The 26,741-nt window shown below is 37.2% G+C and overlaps 1 protein-coding gene across 1 annotated transcript in view; it reads right to left on the minus strand.

The window, feature by feature from the left end:
- LOC149083371 (heparan sulfate glucosamine 3-O-sulfotransferase 6-like) overlaps window positions 1-25,793 on the minus strand; it is a 71,069-nt gene extending 45,276 nt beyond the window's left edge. The window contains exon 1 of the mRNA XM_089236643.1: window positions 24,750-25,793. Coding sequence (XP_089092769.1) covers window positions 24,750-25,303 — 554 coding nt within the window. The 5' untranslated portion in view covers window positions 25,304-25,793. The remainder of the gene's footprint in view (window positions 1-24,749) is intronic.
- Between the last annotated feature and the right edge of the window lie 948 nt (window positions 25,794-26,741).

Here is a 26,741-nt window from a genome sequence, read left to right on the forward strand (position 1 = left end):
GCAAGTGCGGCAAAAACCGACAGCGCTTTTAATGAACATTAAGGAGGTGGCAAGCTTTTCATCGTTGTTAAATGAAATTTGGAGAGCCTAGTCTTTCACATTATGTTGATATGTGTGAAATAAATTGATTACAGCAGTCGCTGTGATTTCTTTTTTGTACTATTCATTTTGAGTCACCTTATACTCGTTTTTCGTATTCTCGCTGGGCATGTGGACAGATGGATACAAAGCTGTAACTTGCTCGTGAACGCATAAATTTTCAGTTGTGTGAATAAATCTAATTGGGGCTAGCATGAATGCTTAGCCTAGACGCATACACTTATTTTTACATTCAGCTGCGGTAATTGAAAACAAAAAACGAGCAAAATCCCGATTTCTTTTAGATGATGAAAAACGGCTTGAACAGGCTTCGACAATATTTCAGGAAAATTAAAGCAAGAAACGAGCAGAGAAGGGACAGATCCTCTCGTTTCAAGATGGAAAAAAGAAAAGAAAAAAGGAATAGCGCTCCGAAGGAATGAAAATAAACTCTCTACAGATACATATAGAAGAGAAGTAACCAAAAATGGCCACTAAAAATAAGAGAAGTTAAGTAGTTTACATCATACGGAGGAAGTGAACCTGACCCCCTGCAAGCGCTGCTGGAAGCTAATTGCCGGCACCACACATCATAAGTTTAACAGCCACTATGAAAAATATGTGTGTGTGTATATGTTACCACGATTTTTCGAAAGACCGGGGTTCCGCCAATATTATATGCATGTACAGACACATAAAGCTCGAAATGGGGAGGGGAAAGACGTGCCGGCGGAATGCGGTATAGTTGTACGTTGTGTCATAGTAGCATCTTTCCGTGTTGATGCGGAGTTTTAAGTAAAAAGTAGAGCGGGGGGAAAACGATTATATAAACCCGGAAAGCGAGCCACGCGCCTTGAAGAATGGCACTTGGAGAGATTTTAGAACATATAATCCTAACAGAGGCTTTTTTTGCGGAATAACGGGAAAAGCCTCTTTACACTAGTGTTGTTATACATGTACATACTGTGATACATTTTTTTTGTACGATTCTTATACTGCATACCATAAACAGAACCTCGTCGATGATTAAGAAGGTTTTAATCAACCGTTATTTTGTTAATTGATTACTATTTACAAAACTCGATTAATGGCAATTAAATTTTAAAGAGATGACGTGACAAGAAATCACTCAAGTTTATAGTTTTAAAATTTGAACGTAAAAATATTAGAAACGCAATTTTAATTACGTTATTTGAACGTAAAGATTGAGGACCATCAAAACGATTGAAAACTCGTACATAAGACGATCCTAAAAAATTAGATACATTTTGAAGGAAAATTTTCCAAAATGGTTCCAATTTTCTTTGGTCACCAAATACAAATTCAATAATCTTTTATCACATCCACCTATATTGACTAAACATCGCATATTCATAATATAACCCATACTTTTCGGGTTGTTATGCTGTGTTCGAGGCTTTTTAGAACGTGAAAGCCTGCCTTCTCTTTTCATCGCATATCCATTTCGTTACTCTCATAAAAATTCTTTATATTTAAAATCATTTACTGTAATGTTATCAAAAGAGACACAGATGGTTTTTTTTCTTTTGTCTTCCAACCGTCTGAATTCTATGAGGATGGTATTTCGAATGCACCAGAAGAATAAAGCTTTTATTCTTTGTTATCTGCCTTACATAAATTTCCATTTCCTCTCTCAAAACCTTATTAGAAAAATGTTCATTTAACGAGAAAGACTTTATTCAATCATTTCAAGTCATAAGAACGACAAAAATTTTCAAGGTATGGTGCGTATTCTCGCTTTGTGTGAGATTTTGATAATTAGCGATTGGTTATCGGGTTTCTATTGTGTTACATCTGCATTTATGCCATTCATTACTGAAGAGACGAAACATTTCAATCTCTGAAGTGAGTTGGAAATACCGAGTTCATAAGCACTTCAGAATTCATGAGCTCTTTTGAAATTCTTATAAGGGATAGATCACAAAAAATGCCAATGATTCAACGTATTTTATTTTTTTTTTTTTGCTGTTAGACAATTTACGGATGCAAAACACAGCTGCAGGTAATTGGCGGATAAAGAGGGACAAAGAGGAAAGTTTGTCTTCGAATTCAGTATAAATTTCGAATCTCATCATCTCATTCTCAGCAGGCAGTTCTCAACACACGCGTAAATAAGTATGAAGCTTTTTCATCGTCATTTCGCTCTCAAGCAACGTCTTGCCGCTGAGTTTGAAGTGAATCGCTAATGATGATCATCATCATTTCACCACCGTTGCTTGTTCTCCTCGGCCTCCTTTTGTGTTTTCTCATCCTATAAGGGTTTTGTTATCTCTTCTTCCGAGAGAGAGGGAAGGGATTCCCCTTCTTCTCGAACTTATTGAGTTTCCACTTGTCACACAATAGCTGCCGAGGCGTTGTCCTTAAGAGACAAACAAACACACACGCACACAGGAAAGGTTTTTATTCTCGCTCTCATCGATACCGTTGAAAACAAAACACTGTACCTCATTGACTAACTCCATTAGGATCAGGAGGATAATTAGAAGTAAGCGCGTGCCATGGTTGAGGGATAATATCCTGGTGCTATCTCTACTCGATCCACGACGGTATACTCTCTCCACCTTCGCTTATCGCTGACAAGGCTATTTTGAGCCGTCAAAGGGAGACAATACCAACAGATGACGAAGAGGTCTCGACATTGAAAACCGGCAAAAAAAAAGAGAGAAAGAGTAGGGCACAGAGCGAAACTTTTCTCAAAAGATACATGGAGAATCGATGGGGAAGATAAAACCGGGAACCGAGTTCACAGAGCTCCAATTTTAAGCATTGACTCTTTTGCTTTTAGTCATTTTCGGTCTGTTGGGCGAATGTCGCCTCTCAGTCGCCATCATCTGTGCTTTCTCACCTGAAATAGCTGCTCATCCCGATTTTTCAGAGAAAGTCAACTGGAGCAGTAATCGAGTGACTTTCTCCTCGAAGATGATTTGTTCAGAGAAGAAAGAGGATCATTTTCAAATTTTCAATTCCATAATACTGATACAAGTCGTAGCATTTGACTAGGTACGAGTGGCTTTGTTATAGTCAGAAATGGGGGGGGGGGCGAACGACGACAATGGGCTTTATCATTTAAACGGCCGTAAGTTTAAACGCGAATCCGTCTTTTACAAATCGTCACGGCATAATACTGCCAGTATGACACCCGAATCTGAATACGTATTTATACCAATGAAGTATCATTAGGTTTGTGTAAAATCTAATGTCTAAAATCTAAAATCGCGAAATCTAATGTCTTAATAACTTTAACAATATTGTATAATTATAATAAATAACTATTTTAAAATCGATGTAAATGCCAAAAACATTTACATGCTTGATATATTCCTTTGAAGCATGAGCGTTTAAAGCAATGACGCTCAAACTCTCATCATCCGCGGTTCCTTTGACCGATTACTTGCGGCACCTTAATGAAATGATTTTATTGTATAAATAGAAGCAATTTTTTTTTCATTGACAAGGAACACTTATCGATATCCTTGGCTCGACAAGACATCATACCAAACTTTGTTTCTCAAAGGAACAATGCCATAGCCACGAGGCGGATCTGGGGGTTCTATTCTCTCCCACGAAATGTGAGAAAACAACTAATTTACTAATATATAAACCGTCCCGTCCCCCCCTCCGTTAGCCGGTATACCAGGAAATATCGAAGGAGGCTTGCATATCTGTAAATTCGAGTAACAGATTCCGGATAGTTTTCAAATACAGTATCTAGACTCCAAGAATCGAATGAATTGGCTGATTTGAACCTCGTCTGTTCTCTGCATTTTAGGATACTTTCTGGTTTTGCGAACTATCCAGATCATCTTAGATTTACGTTTGCTTTTTTGATTCCACAAATCTTGATTTATCGAAAATGTAGGGTACTGAGCACATATTCGCTTGGTACCCTACAGTTACACAGCGTAGATTAGGTGAGTTAAACGAAAGCATAAGTATTTAAACTTTGAATTTAGACTGCGAAAATGTTTTTGTTTCTTGATCACGTGTGTCAAATCGGAAGAAGCAGAGTGAAAAATTTAATAATTGCACTGCAAAACATGACGTTGTAATACAAAAGCGACAACATATTTCTTTAGTCTCTGAACGTGCAGAGAAACGTGCAAAAAATAAATAAATACAATACATATCTGTAATGATAATAATTAAATTATAGCAATAAGTAAATTATTATATTTAAATTATTTTAATAAGTAATTATAATTCGACTTTTATTATAAAATTCCCATGCAAAAAATGATTGCTACAATGATGAACTGTTATTTTATTCTTATTCGCTTAGTTGTTCAGTAATTAATCTTTTAAGCGGCATGGACGAGATATCTTGCCTCCTTAAAAGCCCTTTACTTTAGCATTGACAAACCCGAATGTTTGTAAAATTGATTTTTCAATGGAATACTTTCCCCCTATACCTCTTAGTTTGCACCTGCTGAAAATCAGAAGGAAGCCTTCTTCTTTTAAAAAAAATGGCGTTTTGAAGCTTGTTTGTTGATTTCTGCTGTGTAGCTCAAAGGATTAATATAAATTGGTGTCGGTCTTTTGAATGCGTTATGTGATCCTTATTGAACTTCGCTTTTCCCGGTACGCCTGGAATGGACCAGACACCAACATTCAAAAAGCTTGTGTCCCCGATTTTCACGGCATGCTGTCTAATTCGGGGGAAAACAGTACATGGAATTACGTTATTAAGTTTAATTGTCTGCTCTTCCTCCTAAGAAAGACATTTCTGGCTACGGTCCTGATGAAGCCCCTTAATAGACGCTAAGAACACTTTGAGAACGACGGTATTTAATCATCCATGGCCTTTTCCGTGGCTCTTGGTGCCATCTGAGATGACCAGCGATATCAATTCTAAAATCATCAATTACATCAATAAAAAATATGCCAATATTACAGTGGTAATCGCGAAGTCTTAGAATGATAGGCTATCATTCTAGGCAGGGCCGCAACTGGGGGAGAGCAGACGGGTTTGGTGCTCCGGGCGCTGAATCAGAAGGGGGCGTCGAATTCATCCTTTAACTGCTTCTTCCACATTACAAGGGGTGCCAAAATGCAAGCTTGCTCCGGATGACAAAGTATCTAGTGGCGGCCCTGATTCTAGAATTCTAACAATCATTCCTAACATTATAGGCTATTTTGGAGTGCATTCATAATTTCGGAACTGAAACTGAAGGCTAAAGGTTTCTCTGATAATTAGCGAAGAAGATTTCAGAAAATACCCTGCTCTATAATGCTACAGATAAGAAGGTCACCACATCTGATAGTAAATTATAGTATTTACTTTAGATGTTGGTGGGTGTCCGGTAAAACAAGCATAGAGGTCCATTGGTAACAGGCCCTACAGAAAAAAAAAGAGATGAGATTCTGAATTTTTTGAAATTTTAATCATATTCGAAATATATAACAAAAGGGAACGAAGTCTGTGTTTAGGTGCCCAACGATGTCCGAAGTTCAGCGTAGTCTGTGTTGTCAACAACGAGCATCATGTTAAAAAATTATCGGGTATCAATAAATAACCTCCCACAGATTGGATTCGGGTTCACAACCCATTAACCTCAATCAGACAAGAGCATGAAAAGCGGGTCCCTCACAAAATAGGACAAAAGAGCCGACTGCGTCCCTAAATTCCTTTATTGAAAAGAATCGAGATCGGGGGAGGACTCCTCTAGAAAAGTTAATCCTTAAATTTATATGTATCAAAAGTAACAGAATTCTTTTCTCTGTGTCGAAAAATAGGAAGAATCTAGAGGAAAAGTAGGAGGGAAAGATCTCGTCGCGGTAATAAAAATAGCAGTTTCTCGCAACCTCCCCGCAACAACATGATGCGATACTTACCTGTGAGAGTACTGCGCAAGAGGCCGAGACCATGTGACAAATTACCCGGATGGACGTAACGGATTTATTATAGCGGAGGGTGCGGCCATATCTTCTCAGATACCATCAGGAGGAGCATGTTCTTGCGAGATGTGGGGAGGAATATGAACTCATAATCCTCATATGTGCCTAAACACTGCTCTTCTTCTTTCTTTGGCTCGAACAATAGCCCGAACACCTGGTTTGAGTAATGAGATAGTTATAAAGCCTTAATGTGACTTATTTTGGAGCCCGCCTTTAGCGCATCATCCTTTCACGGAAGTTACGCCACGTCCACTTTTAAGAGGGTCCTTCAAAATGTTAAGATGCTGCTGCTGCTCCGAGAGTTTCCATTCACTTCCTCCTCTGAGCTAAGCGATATTTATTGCACATTTTTATTAAACGTGCCATGTTCGATCGTCAAAACAGCTGTTGTTTATGCAAGCCGTGTGCATTGTAAATGGACCGTAACACATAAAATATTATTCTCTCTGGCTTAAATGTTATGATTTAACGCGACATTATTAGCCGCTTAAAACTTTCTACCTCTGCTCTTGCTCCTCCGCAAATGAGCCTCTGCCTCGCAAAGTGGATTAGGTTCACATTGGATGTACAGCATGTGTAAACGGTTTACGATTATTTATTGCACAACGAATATTGTGTGGTAATTGATGTTTATGGAAATCCTGTTTACGTTTAGTTTTTAATTTTAGAAGACGTTTGTGAGAAAATATTTCTCGAGAGCTTTTCCTTGGGTTCAATTCTTTTTCACTTTTACTTCCGTCCTTTTGAAGTTCTACGCCAATCTTTTTCCGGATGTCATGACCGAAATCTGCGCGACGGCTTGTCCAATATGGATGGTATTTCAAATTAGACGCCTTTCGCTATTCTCTCTTCAGAAAGCAACAGCCTATAAATAATCGTTGTGAAAATTTGTATGGACTCTAAAATATCGTAGATGCCGCTTATTAGAATCACGGATAATGTTATTACTCAGGTATTGCTATAAAAAAAACAGCGGACCAATATCATAACATGGGGAAAAATTCGTTTGTAGTTATCAGGAATTCGGTTCTATTATCAATTTTTTTTCCTTTTTCATATTTTATTATTTATACAATATTGTTTGGCCCAGTCCTATAAAAGAGAATGAGATATTGTGAAATACAACAGAGATGACGGTGTAAGTTACAAATAAAATCGGAAACTGTTGTGCTGTACAATCAAGAATGGGAGGTTGCTCCAAATTTGAAACAATCTGTGGATGGAAAGATGGGTTTCAATTTTTGGGAATGATTGATTCTATTGGAAAAGTGGGAAGGTTGAGTTAGAATATGAGAAGTGTCAATATGAAAAAATTCGAGGAGGATTTTTGAAAAGAAGTATAATCGGAAGATGCAATCCGCTTTCTACTCCTGGGTAGGAGAAGAAAGCGATTGAATATTGAGTTGGCACTTTTTTGAATTTTTTGTTTACAGAGAAAAAAGTCCCTTTTAACAACAATATGAAAAAAAAGAAACCTGCACGATTTTAAATTTTGAAATCAGTCATGTATCATACGTCCCTTTCGAGCAAACGAGACATATGGTCGTGGTTCTTGTTAACGGGATTTTTCGTATATACTTATCGATTGGTTATTGTTATCATTAACCCCGTATCCCGATGTGATCACATTAAGCGGCGAGCACTGTATATGGGAGAGGAAATGGAGTAATCCCGTTTGAAAAAAAAACAACGTTTTTTTTAAATCAGAAATAACGTTTCAATGTGATCATATCAAGCGGCGTGCACTGCAGAGGCGGGCTCACAGGGGGAGGGGTAATCGAGGTAATTACCCCCCTTCCTCCCACAGGAAGAAAACGCCACACTGAAAGAAAAATTTCTATAACATAGTCCCCCTCCCGGGATTGCAAACTCCTGTCTGAAAAGAAATTACCCTCCCCACAGACAGAGTCTTTGAAACCGCCCCTGATACACTGCAATATGAAATAATGTAGTGTAATAAGAAAGAATAAAAGAAAAGGAACTTTTTCGGATGGCCGATGAGAAAATCCCGATACTTTAGATATGATTAAAATCATGTTCCTTGCATAAAATGAACGATTCAATTTAAAAATAAAAAAGACGTTTCTATTTTCAGATATTTCGTAGCGTTTCTTTTTTTTTTTCCAGTTCTCTTTTCAAATGACTAAGATGGAGCTGATCGTCATCGTGACACCGAAATAGATTCTAATCATTTCTAGAGAAAGGGGGAAAAAATGTATCTTTTAATTGTACAGTGGCTGATCAATCAGTTTCACTTGACAGATCAACGAAAATAAAACCGAGTATAATCGATTGGACAGCGCGCCAAAAAACCGCCCAGACATGATAATTCCAAATCAAATGTTGAATAGAAAATAAAATCTAATCGGAGTGCTGATCCATTTTCTCTTTACATGACTTCACAAAACTAGTTTTAAACCAATGAAAAATAATAATAATAAAAAAAGCTAAAAGCAAAGCAGCGTAATATGGAACTCAGATAAAAACGAGAAAGACATTCTGATATTCTGATGGAGGTATTTTGATGAAACTTAATATATATAGGATATATGGACCTGACTGACTGTGAGCAGACTACATTTTTTTCAGGGAGTGCCGAGCCTATTGGCCTCCTCAATCCCTCGGTAAGTGGACCATGGGGAGAGAGAAAAGAAAGATTCAATAAAAAAAAAGTTGAATTTTTGAACACCAGGTGAAAAAGTGGCTCTTTTTTTATCATTGTATCTTTTTCCCATGGTCCAAATAACGTATATATAACAAGTTTCAATGAAATGCGCCCACCCCAACGGGCTCTACATATGTCGGAGTACTGTCAGTATAATTAAGCTCAGTAGTGTCAGTTTACTTATACTGACACTACTGCATCAGAATGGACTCTGCATACATCTGAGTGGTGTCAGCTTATTCATAACTACCCTGTATTAGAATGCTGTGTGTGTGTGTTTGCAAAAGTTCTCAAATCCCCCTTCACGTGAGGGAATAGTTGTTTATAGTTTAAATTTTCTTGGTATAGAAAAAGAAGTTCAACTTTTTGTCTATAAAGGGCGCTGCACGAAAGCGAATCACTGGAGATATGCAAATGAGAGTCCTATAAAATGCAGGGTGTACGATTAAAAACTTGTTTCTGAATTTTCCTATTACTGGTACTTACATAAACTTTTTACTGTGATGTTGACATTGGTGGATAGAGCACAAATGGGGAAGTTGTTTTACCTCAGCTACGAATCGCCAGCTGAAGCTTTACGAACGTTTCGTACACAGAAGAGATTGGAGAAAGGTACAGATCCAGAATGCTGCGAATTGATTTCATGCAGCGCCTCTATCAACAAAAATTTGAACTTTTTTTTGTACCAAAAACAAACCCCCTTCGCGAGAATAACTTTAAACAGCATTCAAACATACCAGTTCTTTCTTTTGTGAGTTTTGAAACTAAGAGTTTATGTGATACCCGGTAAATCTAGTAACCTCGCCAGTTCGAACAAATTCCAACGCAACTGTAGGTATCCAATCTTCAAGCCGCTGTTACGCTTAAAAGTTTTTTTATAAAACTTGAAAAACGCAACCAATAAGTTTATCGGTTACATTCGAGCAAATGCAACCGATGAGTTTGTTGGTTTGTCAAGTTTTATAAAACTTTTAAAGTGTAATAGCAGCCTCCGACAGATTTTCTTTGTACAGTATTGTAATGCTTGTTTTTCTTCGCATGATAATAAACCGTATACTTACTCAAAAATCAAGAGATTGAGAACTTCCTTTACTTTTTTGCGAAATAAGGATAATTCGGGTCTTTCTTTCAAACCGAGCACACTCCGCTCTATCGCCATGGCCGATGCACTACCGAATGAATTGTGCATGTATACCTGAACAAAGTCCAAGTAGTAGTATGGTAGTGTTGTGCGTGAATTCCAGTGCTGTCATCAATTTTTCAAACTATGAGAGGAGTGTAATAACTGAATTTTTGTACCGTTGTAAGCCTGTTGCTAGCTGTAGAGAGACGGGCTTGCATTCCCGACTACATGTTGGAAGACATAGAAAACCAACTTCAGCCAACCACCACTGTTCCGGCGGTGGGGTTTGAATCCTGGCCCTTGCGTTGCGAGTCCATCACTGTGACCACACGACCACATAGCGACAACAATCCGGATATAAGCAAGGACTACTGAAAATATTTTCCACGGATTAACCGCAAAACATTCAAGGTGGTGCTGCAAGTTTATTATATTCGTTAGATCCCAATGTTCCCAACTCTCGTCGAGCCGCGTTTGAAAATGTACACAACGAAATGTGGTAATAACAGTTACTAATTATGAAACAACTGCTCAATCGACAAGAAAATGACATAAGGTGACACATTACAGTGGAAGGGTCCATGAACCCACGTTGCCCCTGTCATTTTTATTTCAGCGGCGTGCGTTAATGAATGCTTTTCATTATGTCTTAGTCCGAGCAACGGCACTGCATACAAATGAGGTGAATATTAATTAAGCCTCGCTTTTCCGAGACGTTTGACTCCATAAATAATAATAATAATAATAATGATGGTGGAAAAGAATTCACTAGTTGAGCGACACCTGTTTCAATTTGAATATTCAATCAACGAAAGCATTCGTTTCCGAAGAAGAAAACTGATCTCTAATCATCATTTTTCTATGTAGTAAGATTTCCAGTTTATGACGGCAAGAGATTGAAGTTTTTTTTGTTGATCAATGGGGTAAATTGATATTCGTTTTCAATGGTACGATTTTCAAGCAATCAATAATTTCATCGGTACATATTATTGTTAAATGGTTTAAGGAAACTTAGCCCCCAACATTTCATCCCCAACGTTTTGCCCCTAACATTTCGCCCCGGACGGGCCAAGTGATAGGTGTGTGACCGCATGAGGGATCAAGTGTGTGGGTGAGTATGAGTGACCGTATGAGTGAGTGAGGGATCCAGTGAGTTGGTGATTGACCGCGTGAGAGATCAAGCGTGTGGGTGAGTAATGATATGAGTGACCATATGAATGAGTGAGTGATTATATAAGTGACCAAGCGAGTTGGGGAGATACACTGCGTGAGCGATTGAGTTAGTGCCCATATGAAGACTCAATCACTAGCTCACCAGCTCACTCACACATTCACTTCGTCACGCATGTTGTCATTCATCCACTCATACTATCACTTACCGATTCACTTGGTCGCTCATGTGGTCACTCACCCACTCACTTGGTTACTCATATGGTCAATCCCCCACTCATTTGGTTACTTATGCCGTCACTCACTCACTTAGCCCCGACGAAATGTGAGAGGCGAATTTTCTGGATCCCATTGTAAATACATATTCAGCAATTTACATATCAAGAAAAGCAAAAGAAAAACTATTTTTTAGATCGATGCCAGCAATCGATGAACAAAAACGTCTATTTCTCACGACCTTAAAAAATGACCCTCTTCATTTTTTCCCCCTCTTGAAACGAAATAAATAAATTTCCGTCTTGACATGCAATTAAACCGATCGCTGAGCTGTATAAGATCGTCTCCAGACATCCTTCAAGAATCACGGGACCGATCAAAGGAGGCTCGTGCACACTCAAATAAAAATAAATAAATCGCCAAAACATAAATAAGAGGTGACGAAGGAAAAGGTGAACCGAGAAATTTCATGTTATCGATGGAATTATGACACGAGCATCTGCGTTCCTTCAGGCTTATCTCCAAAATAAAGACTTTTCCGCGGATCATTTCAGACATTGAACTAATCTAATAATATATCCCTCTCTTGCAACCATTATCTTCTTTTTTCTTGTTTTGCTCTTATTTGTGTTTGACTGAGAGATCCAAAAGGTTATTTCCCTTGGTTACTTACACGAAGAAATATCACGCTAAAAAACTTCCAAGATTGCGACAGAATGTCATAAACCTCATGATATACAGATGTTTATTTATTGTTACATATCAATGATTGAAAGTTCATCATATCTCACCATCCCAAAAAGAAAAAAGGTGCAACCCCAACCAAGCTTCAATTTTGAAATGCTTTAGGCCACAGAGTCAAACCGATAACGTCATTCGAGTGGTAATTTATTTTATTGTACTGGTATGGAACACTTAATCTGCCCTTTGAAGATCATTGCCAATTGAAGTGAAAAAAATCTAGTGCTTTTCTTTCCAAAGAAAATTTCAGACCCCTCAGGCCCGTTATTTGGGGGGGGGGGTTAAGGGGGCCGTTGCCCCTCCCCCGGCTTTTGAAAATACACTAAAAATGGTATATATATATGCATACATTAACTACATGCTCTTCCCCCCCCCCCGGAAAAAGTTGAAATGACGACCCTGCGCCCCCACTGTCTTTGGATCCGTGAATTCTAATGCCAAAATGCATAACCTGTGAGCTTGATTTCTGAAAAAGTACAGTCGCCTCCGCGTAATCGGATAACGGATACTCCACTTTATATGGATAAAATCCTCCGGAATATTCCCATAAAGGAAGTGTTAACCTTCCCTGCTTAATCGAATGGCATGATTAACATGACAACTGTTAATATACATCGACCACTATACAGGGTGTCCTGCAAGTCCTAATGCGGCCTTTATCTCATCAAGCGTTCGTCTCATAGAGGTATAAAATGTTTAAAGTGTGTTCAGAAATCACCTTGTACCAGTTTTTCAAGTGAAAATACAATGCGTCATAAATTTAAAAAACTAACTTATTATTATATTACCCTGTGTCAAAAAATCCAGTTAGAAAGTTGTTGTTCTGTCTGTTCTGATGCCAACAAAAAAAGTCCCACGTTTCTAAGTGCAATATTCACTGGCATATTCTAATTCAAAAATCGGAGAAAAGTTGGGAAAGGGCAGCAGAATTTTTTTTGGCTTCAAGAGAGACAGGGCAACAATTTTTCGGTTGTTTGCTACTCTGTAAAATGCCACATATTTTTTCAAGAAGATTTCCTCTCGATTTTGTGCTCCCCCCCCCCCCCAAATCGGAGAATAATAAAACAAGGAAGAGACTATCTTTTTTTTCTTATTATTTATCCCGTACGTTACTTTGTGGGGGAAAACCAAGATTCTGAAATTGCTTGGGTGTTAAATTTTTGTTGCTTTTCTCTTGTACATATTTCGTGATTGAGCGTCATCTATGCGTGAAAAATTTGCGTGAAACTTTTTTTTATTTTGCGGAAAAAAAAAGACGTTGTAGAATGCATTTGTGTGTAGGCTTTCTGTCTATTTTGCGTATAAATTATACATTTATATCTCACTTTTGATACTTGTAGCAGCTGTTTTTATAATTAATGAGTAAAAAAATGTAGATATTTATAGCAGCTGAAATTTAATGTCTTGCATTTTTACGTCCTTTTACTCAAATCTAGGGCAACCGAGAAATTTCGTTGAATCAATTGGTCTTTCTCCCGTTGACCTAACAGTGTGCGTCCATCTTATGGACAATTTTAAAGATGGTAATGCCGGAGTGTGTTGTTCTCGAACTGCATAAACATAGTGATCTCTCACTTATGCGTAGGTAAATAGCATTATTTACCTAAAAATTATTGAGTGCAAATAATTAATTGTCTTATAACTGAGAGAAACGTATAAGTGAGAGATCACTGTACTGTATTAGTTGAAAGAGCACGAAGGATCATGCCGACAGTTGAAATGACAACCACCTAGTCTTGACATAAATCCAACCCAGAGGCTATGAAAATAGATTAACCCCTTAAGTAATCGGTTTCATGAATTCCGCTATTTCGCATTATAATTGGCACAGTGGAAATAGCCAAACACTCTGTAAAATACCACTTTTCCCCCCCAGAAGAGCAGGTAATAGTGCTGTCCGGGCCGTCATTTCAACTTTTTTCCGGGGGGGGGGGAAAGGCAAAGGACATATGCTCAATATATGAATACACATATATTTGCATACACATATATACCATTTCAGTGTATTTTCTAAAGCCGGGGCGGGAAACAGCCCCTCCCGCCCCTGACTGCCACAAATGACGGTCTTGCTTTCCCCCGAATCAGAGATCAATAAGCCAAGGAAGAGAAATACTTCATCTTTCTTCATAATTATTATCGTGTTTCCCCTCAATAGCCGGCTTGCCTGGAAACAGAGAGGGAGGCCAGCATGCCGGGAAATTCGAGTCATAGTTCCCGAATATTTCTTAAATACTCAGTCACCTGCACTCATGTGGTCTGCCACGGATGTTTTTGTCCTCACGCAATTTTTTTTTCTTTTTGTCCAACGCTTCCCCTATACGTTAGAAGTTCCTCGGGAATATTAACGGGGAAGTGCGTTCGGTTGAATAAAGTCATCTGCACTCAAAGAGTAGATTGAATGGGCTAATTTTAACCTTTTTTGCTTCAGATATAACATGCCCCCTGGGGAAGACATCAACCCACGTATATCAGTTCAATCGGATTGGAAACGCCATGTTATTATAACCTCGTCTGTTCTCTGCATTTTAGGATCCTTTGTGTTTTACGAACTACGTTCAGATAGTTTATGCTTCGTGTTTGCTTTTTGCTTCTGTGGGGTTCTTGGTTTATTACAGATATTGGATACGAAGCATATAACTTGTTCTTTTTGCTTAGATGAGATATATGGAAAAATTAGTAGACTGCGAAGCATTTTTATATTCCTTTATCACCAAAATTTGAATTAACAGAGCAAAACATGATATTGAAATACAAAAGCGACAGCATATTTCTTCAGTGTCTGAACATGCAAAAAAAGGAGTGCAAAACACAGTAGTATATGTATTTCGTATAAGGTTGGCGATAATTAGGTTAGAGCAGCAGTTCTCAACCGGTGCTCTGCGGGGATCCGTGTGCACTTCCCAGGGGCTCCGCGGCCACTCAAGGATAATAAAATAAATCAATAAATTTTATAAACAAACAAACAAAAATTCCTAAAGGGTACCGCATATAAATAATATACTAAAAAAGGACTCGAGTTAAACAGGGCTCCGCCATATACATTATATACTGAAAAAGGCTCCGCGAGTCAGAAAAGTTTGAGAACCGCTGGGTTAAAGCGGTAAGTAAATACTAAATTTTCATTACCGTCCTCATGGTGGTAGACGAGCACCGTCCACTGCGACACTCGAACGTAACGTCACCCACTGGCAGTTGATCTGACAGGTTGGGGGGAACACGTTTTACGGAGAAGAGGAATTCACAAATCTCTTTGGGTTCGTCATTGCAGAAATAAGAGGGTTTTAAAGAAGAGAAATATCTCTTAGTTGCCGAAATACAAAGCATCAGGTTCGGCGAGATATCTCGTATACGTCGCTGAGGAGGATTAAACCAATATTGCAGAAAGTGGGTTGATATCACCCCGTTGTTGTACTGGTATGGACCAGGAGAGAGTAGAACCGAATGAGTCACTAACTTCATAAAAAATTTCTTTTTTTAAGTTTTAAAATTTTAATGAGATATTAAAAAAACAGTATAAAATCATTATATTGCCATATTTGAATCATACGGATTCAAACGGAAAATTGCGGAGAAAAACTTGATCGTTATGATTACATCAGAAATATATCATTGTGTTTTTTTTTCTTAAAAAATTTCTTCTCTTAACGTAACAAAAAACTTCCAACTTCAAATCAGTGTTTTAATTGGATTGCGCAACTGAATTCGTTATACGATGTCGAGGATATTATCTTGACTAGCTCCTATGTGAAATAGCCTCAGTGTATAAAAGAGATTTCGGCACATTGTCTTATCGCTTTGTTTAAAAAAAATCTTATAATGGCCTCGGTGAGATTTAGCACCTGAAAGTTCTGAAATATTAGTCAAGGCATCTCGCATCCGTCGACGTCTCTTCCCCTGAAGTAGTAGCTACAAGAAAATATTTTGTACCGAAAAGGGTCTGGCGTCTGACAAACGAGCGACGCCAGCAACGGGCAAATTTTACGATTTCATGCCCCCGACAAGTAAATTAGTGAAGCTTTATATACGTGGAAGGGCGACATGGACATTAGTGAGTCATCAAGCGCTTTTTGACACGTAACAACGATGAGAGCTGAATTGGAAAAATCCTCTCGAAATTTATTGTTTTTTGTGGGCGAAAGGTGCAAAGAGCCGAAATGACACTTTTTTTTTCGGTGGAAGACACGCAGCGAATGCTCAATTTCTGGTCTTCATCATCAACTTATACGTACTCCCTTTTCTCATTCTCTTAAGTCTGCAATCACCATCTTTCTTTTTTCTTTTCTTTTCCTTTCTGTTCTTCTGGTTGTAACATATGACAGAAATATGGCATCGTAAAACGAACAAAAAAATTTCTTTTTAATGCTGTAAGACATCTTTATGGTATTTGAGGCATTTGATCGGTTCTTTACTGCTCTTACTTAATACAGTATATATATATATACACTTTTCTAACGAAAACAAGGAAAAAAAGAAAACGTTGAGTGCACGAGTTAATGACCGACAACAACCAGAACAAGATAATAACGATTTGATGTGTGCGTACGCAATTGCTCCGTGCATTGTAATCTCTATGACCTAACACCCTCTCGAACTTAGTTATGCATCATTAAGATTATTTTTTTAAGTTAGTATTAGTTTCACAATACATGACATTTTAACACGTCCAAGTAACCATTTACTATGAATTTTGCTTGAGGTGAATATTTTCTTTAGGCTTACGAGTGAGCAAACGCGATGGTTGATACTTTCCCCAGGAAGAGGGTCTAGGCCAGGACTGTACGGACCAGATATTAACGCCACCCAACAAACATTTTCACAACCTCGCATAAATAAATATTCTATAAATCTTGCTCTACCCGAACGGTATAGATATACATATATACAGTCAAAGTCGCTTATTAAAATAATCGATAATGTTATCATTCGGGTATTGTTATCACTTTCGCAAGGAACGGATCAATATCATTACACGGAAAAAGGTTTGTTTGAGTTATCGGAAATTCGGATAATGCGATCAATTTTTTTTCCGTTGAAAGCTTTTTTTGCGCATTTTGAAACTAAGACTTAACGAGACTAATTTTTTTCTCTGTAAGTTATAGTTATCAGCCTGCAAGACTATGTAGGCTAGAAAGAGGCTAGAAAGTGTTCTCTCCTCCTCTCCCTTATGACAAACATTTCCGTACTTAATATTATTCTCTGTTATCAATGTACGTGTGGAGCTGCTTTTGCTCCACGTGGCCTTCCGATAGTGAAAGCAACACGAAAAAAAAAGCCCTTTCTTTAAGTTCTTGATCAGTTTCTTTCAATTGACCAGTTTCAAATTTATTTTTTCAGACAGACTTTTTCAGGGGATATGTGAAACGTATTTTGCATTAAAAAAATATCGTAATTCTCTTAATATACATTAGACAGCTCCATTATAACGTCTCGCAATAGTTAAACAGAAAAACAATATGCATGATTTAAAGGGGAAAAGTCTCGAATTAGAATTTAAAAAATAAAATAGAATATAGAACGGTTGTCCCGTTTTACCGAAACGTTTACCATACGTCTCGTTCGATCAAACAGAATTTATGGTCACCACACTTGCAACCGGGATTTTTTGGGATATACTTATCATTCGGTTATTGTTATCAGAAACCTTGAGTTCAAATGTGATCACATTAAGCAGCGTTGACTTTATATCTATACGATTTCGGTAGATTTCAAGTACTATTTTACTCCAAAAAAATGTAAAAAAGAGTAAGATAATTTTTTTCGACTTGGAATTGTAAATTTTAGTTCAAAATGCTATTACCACACCAGCTACTATTTGCATTTTAAGTGCTGCTTGAAGCAGTTTTTTTTCTCTCAATGCTGCCAATTTTTTTTCTTCCTATAGGGCCCCAAAAACCAGAAAAGTTAGACACCCCTGGTCTAGGCTGTGGCTGCACAAACGTTTCAGCTTTCAGATCATGTTCCGCACAGGGTAACTTTTTGCGAGACGTATAAGAACTGAACTACTTCTTCAAAGGCTAAATATGAATGAAAAATACTTACGAAATTAATGTAAACAAATAGGGGGGTACCTCGAGTTACACGTGTAATTCATTTTTGAAAACGTCCCATGTACCTAGAAGCAAACTTTCCCATTTGAAATGGAAACCTGTGTTTATTTTGTTTCACATCTTCACAATATTGATTACTCGTACAAAAATCAATTAGCATGGTACGATACGGGGCACTCTATGCAGAATAATACAGGATGTTTCAAAAAGAATCACCCGATTTGAAATGCGTATATTGGAGAACATATTGAACACATAATATTGACACTTCAGATTAATTTTATATTACATGGCGTTAAAATCATAAAGTTGTTTTACAAACCAAATTAAAGGTGCTCAATATGTCCATCTTAGGATGCACGGCATATGTCTATACGGTAGTCAAATTAGTCCCAACTTTTACGAGCATGTTTGCATCCACTGCTTCCACGGCTGCTGTTATGCGTATCTTCAGTTCGGCTAATGTAGCTGGAAGGGAAGGCACATAAACGCAGTCCTTTATAAACTCCCACAAGAATAAATCGCACACTGTGAGATCCGGCGATCTTGAAGGCCAGTGATGTTTAACTGAATCGTCAGGTCCCGTACGGCTGATCCATCGTTTAGGAATGCGATTGTTCAAAATTTTTCGAACGTCCAAGCTCCAGTGTGGTGGTGCACCGTCCTGCTAGAAAATGAAGTCATCCGAATCGGTTTCTAACTGTGGGAAAAGCCAATCTTGACAAACACTGAAGTGGCGGCCGAAGGAAGAGCGTCAGCGCTACCTGGCGGCAACTGCGTGAAACTCGAGATTTCTCTCTTTCTACCTGTACATTATTCGATCACAACGGATTAAAAACAGAATAGTTATAATTTTTTTAAATCGCATGATTCTTTTTGAAACACCCTGTATTATTTTCGCTCGCAACACAAATATATACAGTACTCAGGACATTTTTACAATTATAGAGGCGTATAGGTATGGAAAATGTCGGAAGTGCTCAAAATGTTGGGAGGGAAGGATCCTCAAACAAAATATTTCTGTAGGTATTATCGCGATGATGGCAAATATTGTAGTGGAGGGAGGGGGGGGGGGCGCTTAGGCCTATATATGACGACAATCACTGTTGTCACTGATTTAATGAAAGAAATCATTGTTTTTTTTCGTGTGTTCCTAGTTCCTCGTCCCTCGTTCCAAGCTCACAGCTCACAAGGTGAATACTGTTTAGTATTTGCTCGTAGATTTTAAGGCTTCAGATTTAGAGTTTTAAGCTCAGTTCAGGCTTTTAGTTTTATTTTTTGCTGGTCGAGACCCTTGTGAGTCGAAGTATGCAACTGTGCTTGTTCTAATGGCACAGAAGTCTTTTGTCATAACCTCGGTCTCAATGTTAGTAGTATAACGTGATTTCATTTCGTATAGAGGTCTCATATTATCGTACTTTACCTCTTTCAGACAAGAGTATTCACTTTTTTGAATTTTCAAGATGTTTTTGCATTTTCGATACTCAAAAAATACATCATTGAACACGTAAATGTCAGCAGATCTTATTAGAATTTTTAAAATTTTTTTTTTCAAATTTTGGAGTTTTTTATGTAAAGAAATGATCCACCTCATTCTAATATGTTCAGCCAAGATGATGCAGGGTATATTCATATTCACATAAAAAAATTTTCAGAAAAAAAAATTGCTAAATTTTATGTAATAAATTCCACTTTTCTCGAAGGCACTTTCTCCTGGGAGCGATCTTAAAAAACCCCTGAAAGTTTTCAACTTCAAGTGCTGCCCTCGCTATGATGAAAGTCCCCAAAGTTCATATTCACCATATTTCCAAGTCCAAACTTACACAATCCCTCAACTCCAAGCTCAAATCCCTGAAGTTAAAAAATCTACAGTGAGAAAAAGCAACCATCACATTTGTGCATATAGCGTCTGAAAGGGTTGTAATAGTAGTACTACTTTCTAAATCTTCTAAAAGGAATGGATAAAATTCTCGTATGGGCCGGATTGTCTCGATGGGGCCGTTGTTTGTGTACCATAGGCAATAACCTGGGAGGCAATTTCCCATCTTTGTGACTAAGAAAGGGAACTAACTTCCTCCGCACTAAATTTAGCCTACGGTTCTAGTTTCATTATTCCATAATGAATTCCAGAACTGTAGCAAAGAGATGCATCATGTCAGACAGAAAAAAAAAATTCAGCTTGGTCATTTTCATCGAGACAAAAAGAATTAATGAATAACTTAACTGGAATTTTTTTCATTCAATCTCGACGTAAGCAACAATTACTTGGGATAATGAAAATAATATTCCAGAGTATGTATCTAATTCTAAGATTGAAATTATACAAGCCAGATCATTTATTACTATCAGTGTTTTCTGTGAGGTAACGACAACTTTAGAGAGAGAGAAGCCTATATAGAAAAAAGCCATTGAGATTACATGCAGAAAACATATGAATTTATGGACACTATGTAGCAAAGTGTGGAAGTTTTAGACTCATGGTCCTAAGTAAGCATGCCTCAGAGAGTTCAATGTGAGTGTTGAATTAAAGGTAAGAATCATCTTCTTCTTCCTCCAAGAGAATAATTAAAATTAGGAAACTTAATTTATTAAAACTTAAACATAATTTCTTTTTTTTACTATTTTTTTTCCTCCCCGTTATAACGAAAAAACATGCTAGAATTTGATGCGAAGTTTCAATTTCAATTTCAGAAAGCATCAGTGCGCGACGGTCACGAGTTATTCGAAGAAGAAAAAGATCACTATTCATCAAATTGAGAACGGATTAATTACTTGCAGGTTAATATACTAAACAACTTAAAGACAAATCAGTATCAGATTTATAATATCCACGTTGATCATATTGAAAAAAACATTTTCGACTGCAGTTTCACTCGCTTATTTTTAAGGTATTTGTTTCAAAAAAAGGAAATAATTCTCTCAGATATAAATGCAGGAGACTTCATATTCACACAATTGCCAACATTACATTTAAATTCATTATTTTACGTTCACAATTATACATTTGAAACATATAAATCGTAAGTTCAAAATTTAAATAAATTGAATAAATGAATTCGAATTTCTTATAAATCTGAATGCCTGAACGCGAAACTTTGACAACGAAAAAGACCATGTTAACCTTTTTATTATCGAATAAGTTAGAGTTAATTTTTTTTTATAATGAAGGGTTACTCATTATTTATGACCGTATTTCAGTTATGAGAGGTTTGCATACAATTCCGAGTTCTTTAAAAATTGATGAATACTTGTATAATCTCATTTAATATGACTTAGATGACTTAGATTGATCTTATACAATACAAACAAATACAACGCCACAACAGGCAAATTGCCCAACGAGGTGGCTGACTTAAGAACATCATGGATCGGTGTAATGCTTGTTATGTGTAGTGCTGTCATCTGCCCCCAGTTTTTCTAACTATGAGTGAAGTGTTATGGTTGAATGATTTACCGTTGTAGGACTGTTGCTCTCTGTGGCGAGACTTTTTAACGGGGAGATCGGCTCGCATTTGCGCCTTGAAGTTGGGAACCACAGAAAACCAACTTCAGCCGACCACCACTGTGAGGTTCAAACCCGCATTCTCGCATCACGAGTCCGGCACTATAACCACTCGACCACCACATCTATATGTTAATCACGTTCAAACTTAATTATATACTTTACTCATAAGTGATTTTCAACTTGTAGTCAGCAAAAAAAAAATCAAAAGTCGCTGATCACAACCAGATCTACTTACAGCGAAGTCACATCATACCACAAAAAACTCACTATATACACTATACAGTCAAATCTCGATAAGTCGAATGTGCATGCGGCCGACAAAAAACTTACAGTTATCATTAGTTCGACTTATCGGAAATGCTGATTTCAGGAAGGGAGGGGGGGGGGGGGAGATGAATTTTCTAAAATAACAGATGAATTTTCTAAATAACTTACGAATTTAGTAAAAAACATCAAACTACTGGAAATAAATAAATTCGAAAAGATGAGTCATCTAATTTAATAATATTTAATTTAATTATTGAATAAAAATATTTAGAAATAAACTAGATGAACATATAATGTATTATGGAAACGGGCGTATAATTGATACTCGTATAAATGAAACGAATAATAAATAAAGTGTATACAAGATTGTTTTCTATCAAAAAATACAGTGATTTTTGACTGCCTCTCTCTTTTTTGTTCTTTCGTGAGAAAGTCATTCACTTTTTGCAAGCAGACAAATGAATCTGCTGAATTCTATTGCTAAATACTAAATTCTATTCATAAATGCTAAATTATATTCATGTCCTAAACTTCGACCTTGATGGAAGAAAAATAGTTAAGGGAAAATTTTACAACGAAAATACGGAAAAGTTCTAGGGCTCAGTGAAAACTTCGACTTAAACTGATATTCGAGTTATCGGAGTTCGACTTATCGCGAATCGGTTGTATATAGTCTATACAGAACTCGTAAAAAATAGAAGAGTAATTTCTCATGTCGGTGAATTGACGTGAAATGTTCCGGTAGAAATTTTTTTATAGAAGTTCGTTATGTAGAAACTTTACTATATTTTTAAAATTCCAGTTTATCACACTCATTTTGCTATGATTCGCAATCACCAACACATATCATGCATTTTATTTGTTGTTCAAGACCGCATTATAGTAAAACTCAATAGTTTCTACTAAAATCTTTCACGTTCATTTTTACGACTCGAATAAGAGGATCCAAATCTTTTTCTAGTCTTAATCATTAAACTATCAGGTTCAGATTATTTAAAATGGCCACCCGTAGTCTTTCATTCAGTATAATCGTACCTTTTGAATTTCTTTTTTCCCCATGCAAAATCTCTAATTTGTCTGTCGGTATAGTTCTGATAAATACCAAAAATATATATATAGTATATATTTTACAACTCTCATTTACCCAATGGTATGTTGAGCGAATGCTACGATAAAAGTAACTTGTTTATGATGCGCTTATGATATTTTACAGCAAAAAAAAAGTCAAGCTGCTGGAATATTCTTTCCTACCCCTCCCCCCCCCCGCTTTTTTTGAGGTAGTTTCGGTGCCCTCTTTGTGTATCTCACATACTCAAGAGGGAATGGAACTTTCTTTTGCTCAGACTGAGATGGAACTAAAACTCTACAGAGAAGAAGAAGCTAATCGCATCCGAAGAGAACAGAGAGAGATTGGTCGGGATGAAGTAAAACGAAATGGGCTGCGAACAAAATCACTCACAACTGATAAGATTACGACAAGATGTTAAAAGAAAAAACCTCGAATAAAACGCAGGTGATAAGACTAATGGCAAGAAGTCATTAAACACGAACTGCTCAACCCACAGACGTCGTAATAAAGAGAAACGCCAAAGAAATAAAAAACTTTTCTCGCGATATCAAGCTCCCTCTCTCTTCAGAATCCGTCAATAAAACGTCAATAAAATTTATTTCCAAAAGTTTATCGCAAAGATTAAGGCACTGAAAATTCTATTACACATCCCGTGGTGTTTGATTCCCCTCAACAACGTATCAAACGATAAAATGCATTTAATGATCAATAATGTTGGTCAGAAATCAATTTTGATCTTTGATCTAGGTTAGGTATTGTATTGTATCATCAACGGGATCATGTTTATTGAGATTTTCCTCCTATGTCATATATGATACACATGACAAAAAAACATGCTTTTAAATTAAACGTTTATCTACTGCCGGTATAAGTAGTACCAAGTTGATTATTTGCTATGTACTAACTCGAGGGTGCTCTCAACCTATGGGTCCCGATCCAAACCTGATTCGCAGGGGCTTATGAGATGGGTAATACAAATTAACACTAATAGCCAGGGTCTCTTAAGTTATGGATCACCAACCTAAATCAGGACCGCCCTCAGAGGCCGCTTAGTCCCGATTTTTTTCTCCTGTGAGAGACTGCTTGACTGACTGAGGCATTTTCTCAGGCGTAGCTACTATTGACTCCCATGTTTCCTTGTTCGATGCCGCCCCGTGCCAGCTGATGAGAGAGGGGAATCGGAAAATTCAGAAAATGAATACTAAGAAAACTCAGGGTAAATGCAATAACCCTGAATTTTCATAATATTAATTTGGTAAAAATTGAGAATAAAAGAAAAAAATAATTTCAGAATTAATGGAAATTCAGAATAAATGAATGAAATAGTTTCAGAATTGATGGAAGTTCAGAATTTTTCGAAAATGGAAAAAAAAAAAAAACAATTGCAGAAGAAATTCAAAATTGGTGGAAATTCAAAATTTATGAAAGAAATAATTCCGGAGCCATTTCTTTCTAGATGAAAATGCATAATTAATAGAAATTCAGAATTTTTGAAAGAAATTATTGTTACCGTAATTGCGGGCCCACAAAATGCGGAGGCCCGGTGCGACCACACCTGTTGCACACCTCTAAGGGACAGCTCTGCGTAAATGTGTAGTACAAATCCACTTACAGTCCTGTTACAAATGCTTTTCTTAATGCGTCACTAATGTTGAAGAACAAACTGTCCCATGGGTCGCAAAGGTAATCTTGTTGATTTTGGGTCGCGGCTGAAAAGGTTAAGAACCCTAAAAAAGTTAGTACTAATCTGTATTAACTAATCGTTAAAAAAACGTATTTTTTTATCTTTAATTAGAACTAAAATGACCTACCAAATAATTTACCGCAATAGTTATTTATTTTTGTACTTTTATATTTGTTATCATTTTTTTCTTATTAAACACTTCATAATGAGGTAGATAAAGATTTAAAGGAAATCGATAATAGAAGGTTTTTTTTTGAGTGGTACTCACCTGTACCATTTGATGCCTTTATGAAAGTGCCTATCGAAAAAGTGCGGTTCGGGTCCGGGTGCCCTGACGTCCGGATGCAACCTGAGTATTTCGAGGAGAGCTCTCGTTCCACCTTTCTTCACTCCGATGATGATCGCATGCGGCAGTCGCCTCGTTAGAATCGTCCTCGATGCCGATGGGGATGATGACAGGCGGCGATCATCCGAAAATTTCTGATTGGTGTCAATGTCTTTATCGGGAGATATTGGTGTCCTAACAGAATTGTCATCATCATAGGATTGCTCCCAGTCCGGAAAAAAATAGCTCTCCTCTTCGTCGTGATAGGACAACCTTCGGCTCGTTTGTGGAGATTTTCCAGCATCTGATGGAACGGGCGAAGATGCCCTCTCCTCCTCCTTCGGCCCTCCTCCTCGTTCTACCTCGCTGATTTCTGTATCCGATCCAGATTTCAGCATCTGGACGTCTACCGTGCACAAGGTGACGATCATCAGGACGAAAACGACGCACACCAGGATCCTTCGGGCGACAACTGACTGATGATGACGTGACACCATCGCACCGGTAAGTTGGTCGTCCGATCGAACCGAATATCCTGGGCATCCCTCGCCCGACACCGTCGGATCCGACGGCAAACGTATCAGTGTATAATTATTCTAGTCCAATAACAAAACTAAAATTCAAAAGAGATCCTATTTGTTGAGTTTGACTTCACCATCACATATCATCTCCAATCATAAGTGTATTGATATTCAGTAAACTGCATTCTAGACTCGAACGTAACTATTTCATACCCCGAAGCTTTATCAATGAAATTAATCGAACATTTATCACTTTAATCCATTTTTCTTCTTTTCATAAATATTTGGGGGAAAAAAGACGAGTGTAGAATTTTGTGTCTCCGCAATATTTGAAAGAATTAATAAGAATGAAATACTATGGTATCAAAAACGGGACACCCACGTGTTGATGGGGCTGCTGCTAACAGAGAGCTCGGAGCCAGCCTCCAATGTACAAGATCAAATAACTAACTCCACCTCCGGTTTACGGATATCTTCGCACGCCTCACTCTACCCTGATAGAAAACATTCTTCTAAGTAAGTCGCCAAATATCCGAAACTATCGCCAACTGAGCGAAGACTGACAGAACTTTTTTTTTTTGATCGTAAGCGATAATTGCGTGACTATATCAAAGGAAATTGCATTAAGGTATCTGATTACCTCTTTCTATAAAATGGGTTTTATAGAAAGTTTTTCTATAAAATAGGTATGGAGGGTACTTTAATCACATTTTTTGATAGAAAGTGACTGAAAATGGTGAAAATAATACTAAATTTTCGAGAGAGGAACTACCTATGTTATTTTTCAATGAAAAAGTCATTTCTATGTCAAATTTTAAGCAACATTAATGCAAGATTCGAAACACGTTATTTTCTCAGTACATTCAGATGATGCATATTATGAACTAAAATCCGGATTGGGATTGTATCGCATGTGCTCTTAGTTACACTTAAATCTATTGATGTACGTGCGAATTTTTTGAAATCTCATTTAACATATCGTGTATGTGTATAAAAACACTGTTATTAAACAAATGTATGTGATGGACCTTAAAATTTTAGTTCACAACCTCAACAATATATGGCAGAATATCATATTAAAATTTTTGTAATGATACAATCAATAGTTTTTAGAAATCGTGATTCAAACTGAAGTAAAACAGCAAAAATAGCATTCTTCGTTGAACGCGTTTGAAGTTTTTTATTCACCGATTACTTTTGCCGAAATTGTGTTCAACTTTAACCCTTAATATTGAAGAACTCGGTTCACAAGTGTGATGAATTGCTAATTATGCATAATTAACCGATTATTATGCATACTCGCCAATCGTCTTGTAAGTTTGATAAATTTGTCGCTTTTACCGGTGATTATATATAATATCCAAGTGTAGTATCTGGTTAATTCGAACAGAATCTCCTCAATAACATACTTCTC

Source organism: Pholcus phalangioides, unplaced genomic scaffold, assembly GCF_987345545.1.
Source record: "Pholcus phalangioides strain wild (caught in Gottingen) unplaced genomic scaffold, Ppha-v1.0 ptg000009l_1, whole genome shotgun sequence".
NCBI classification, from domain to species: Eukaryota; Metazoa; Arthropoda; class Arachnida; order Araneae; family Pholcidae; genus Pholcus; species Pholcus phalangioides.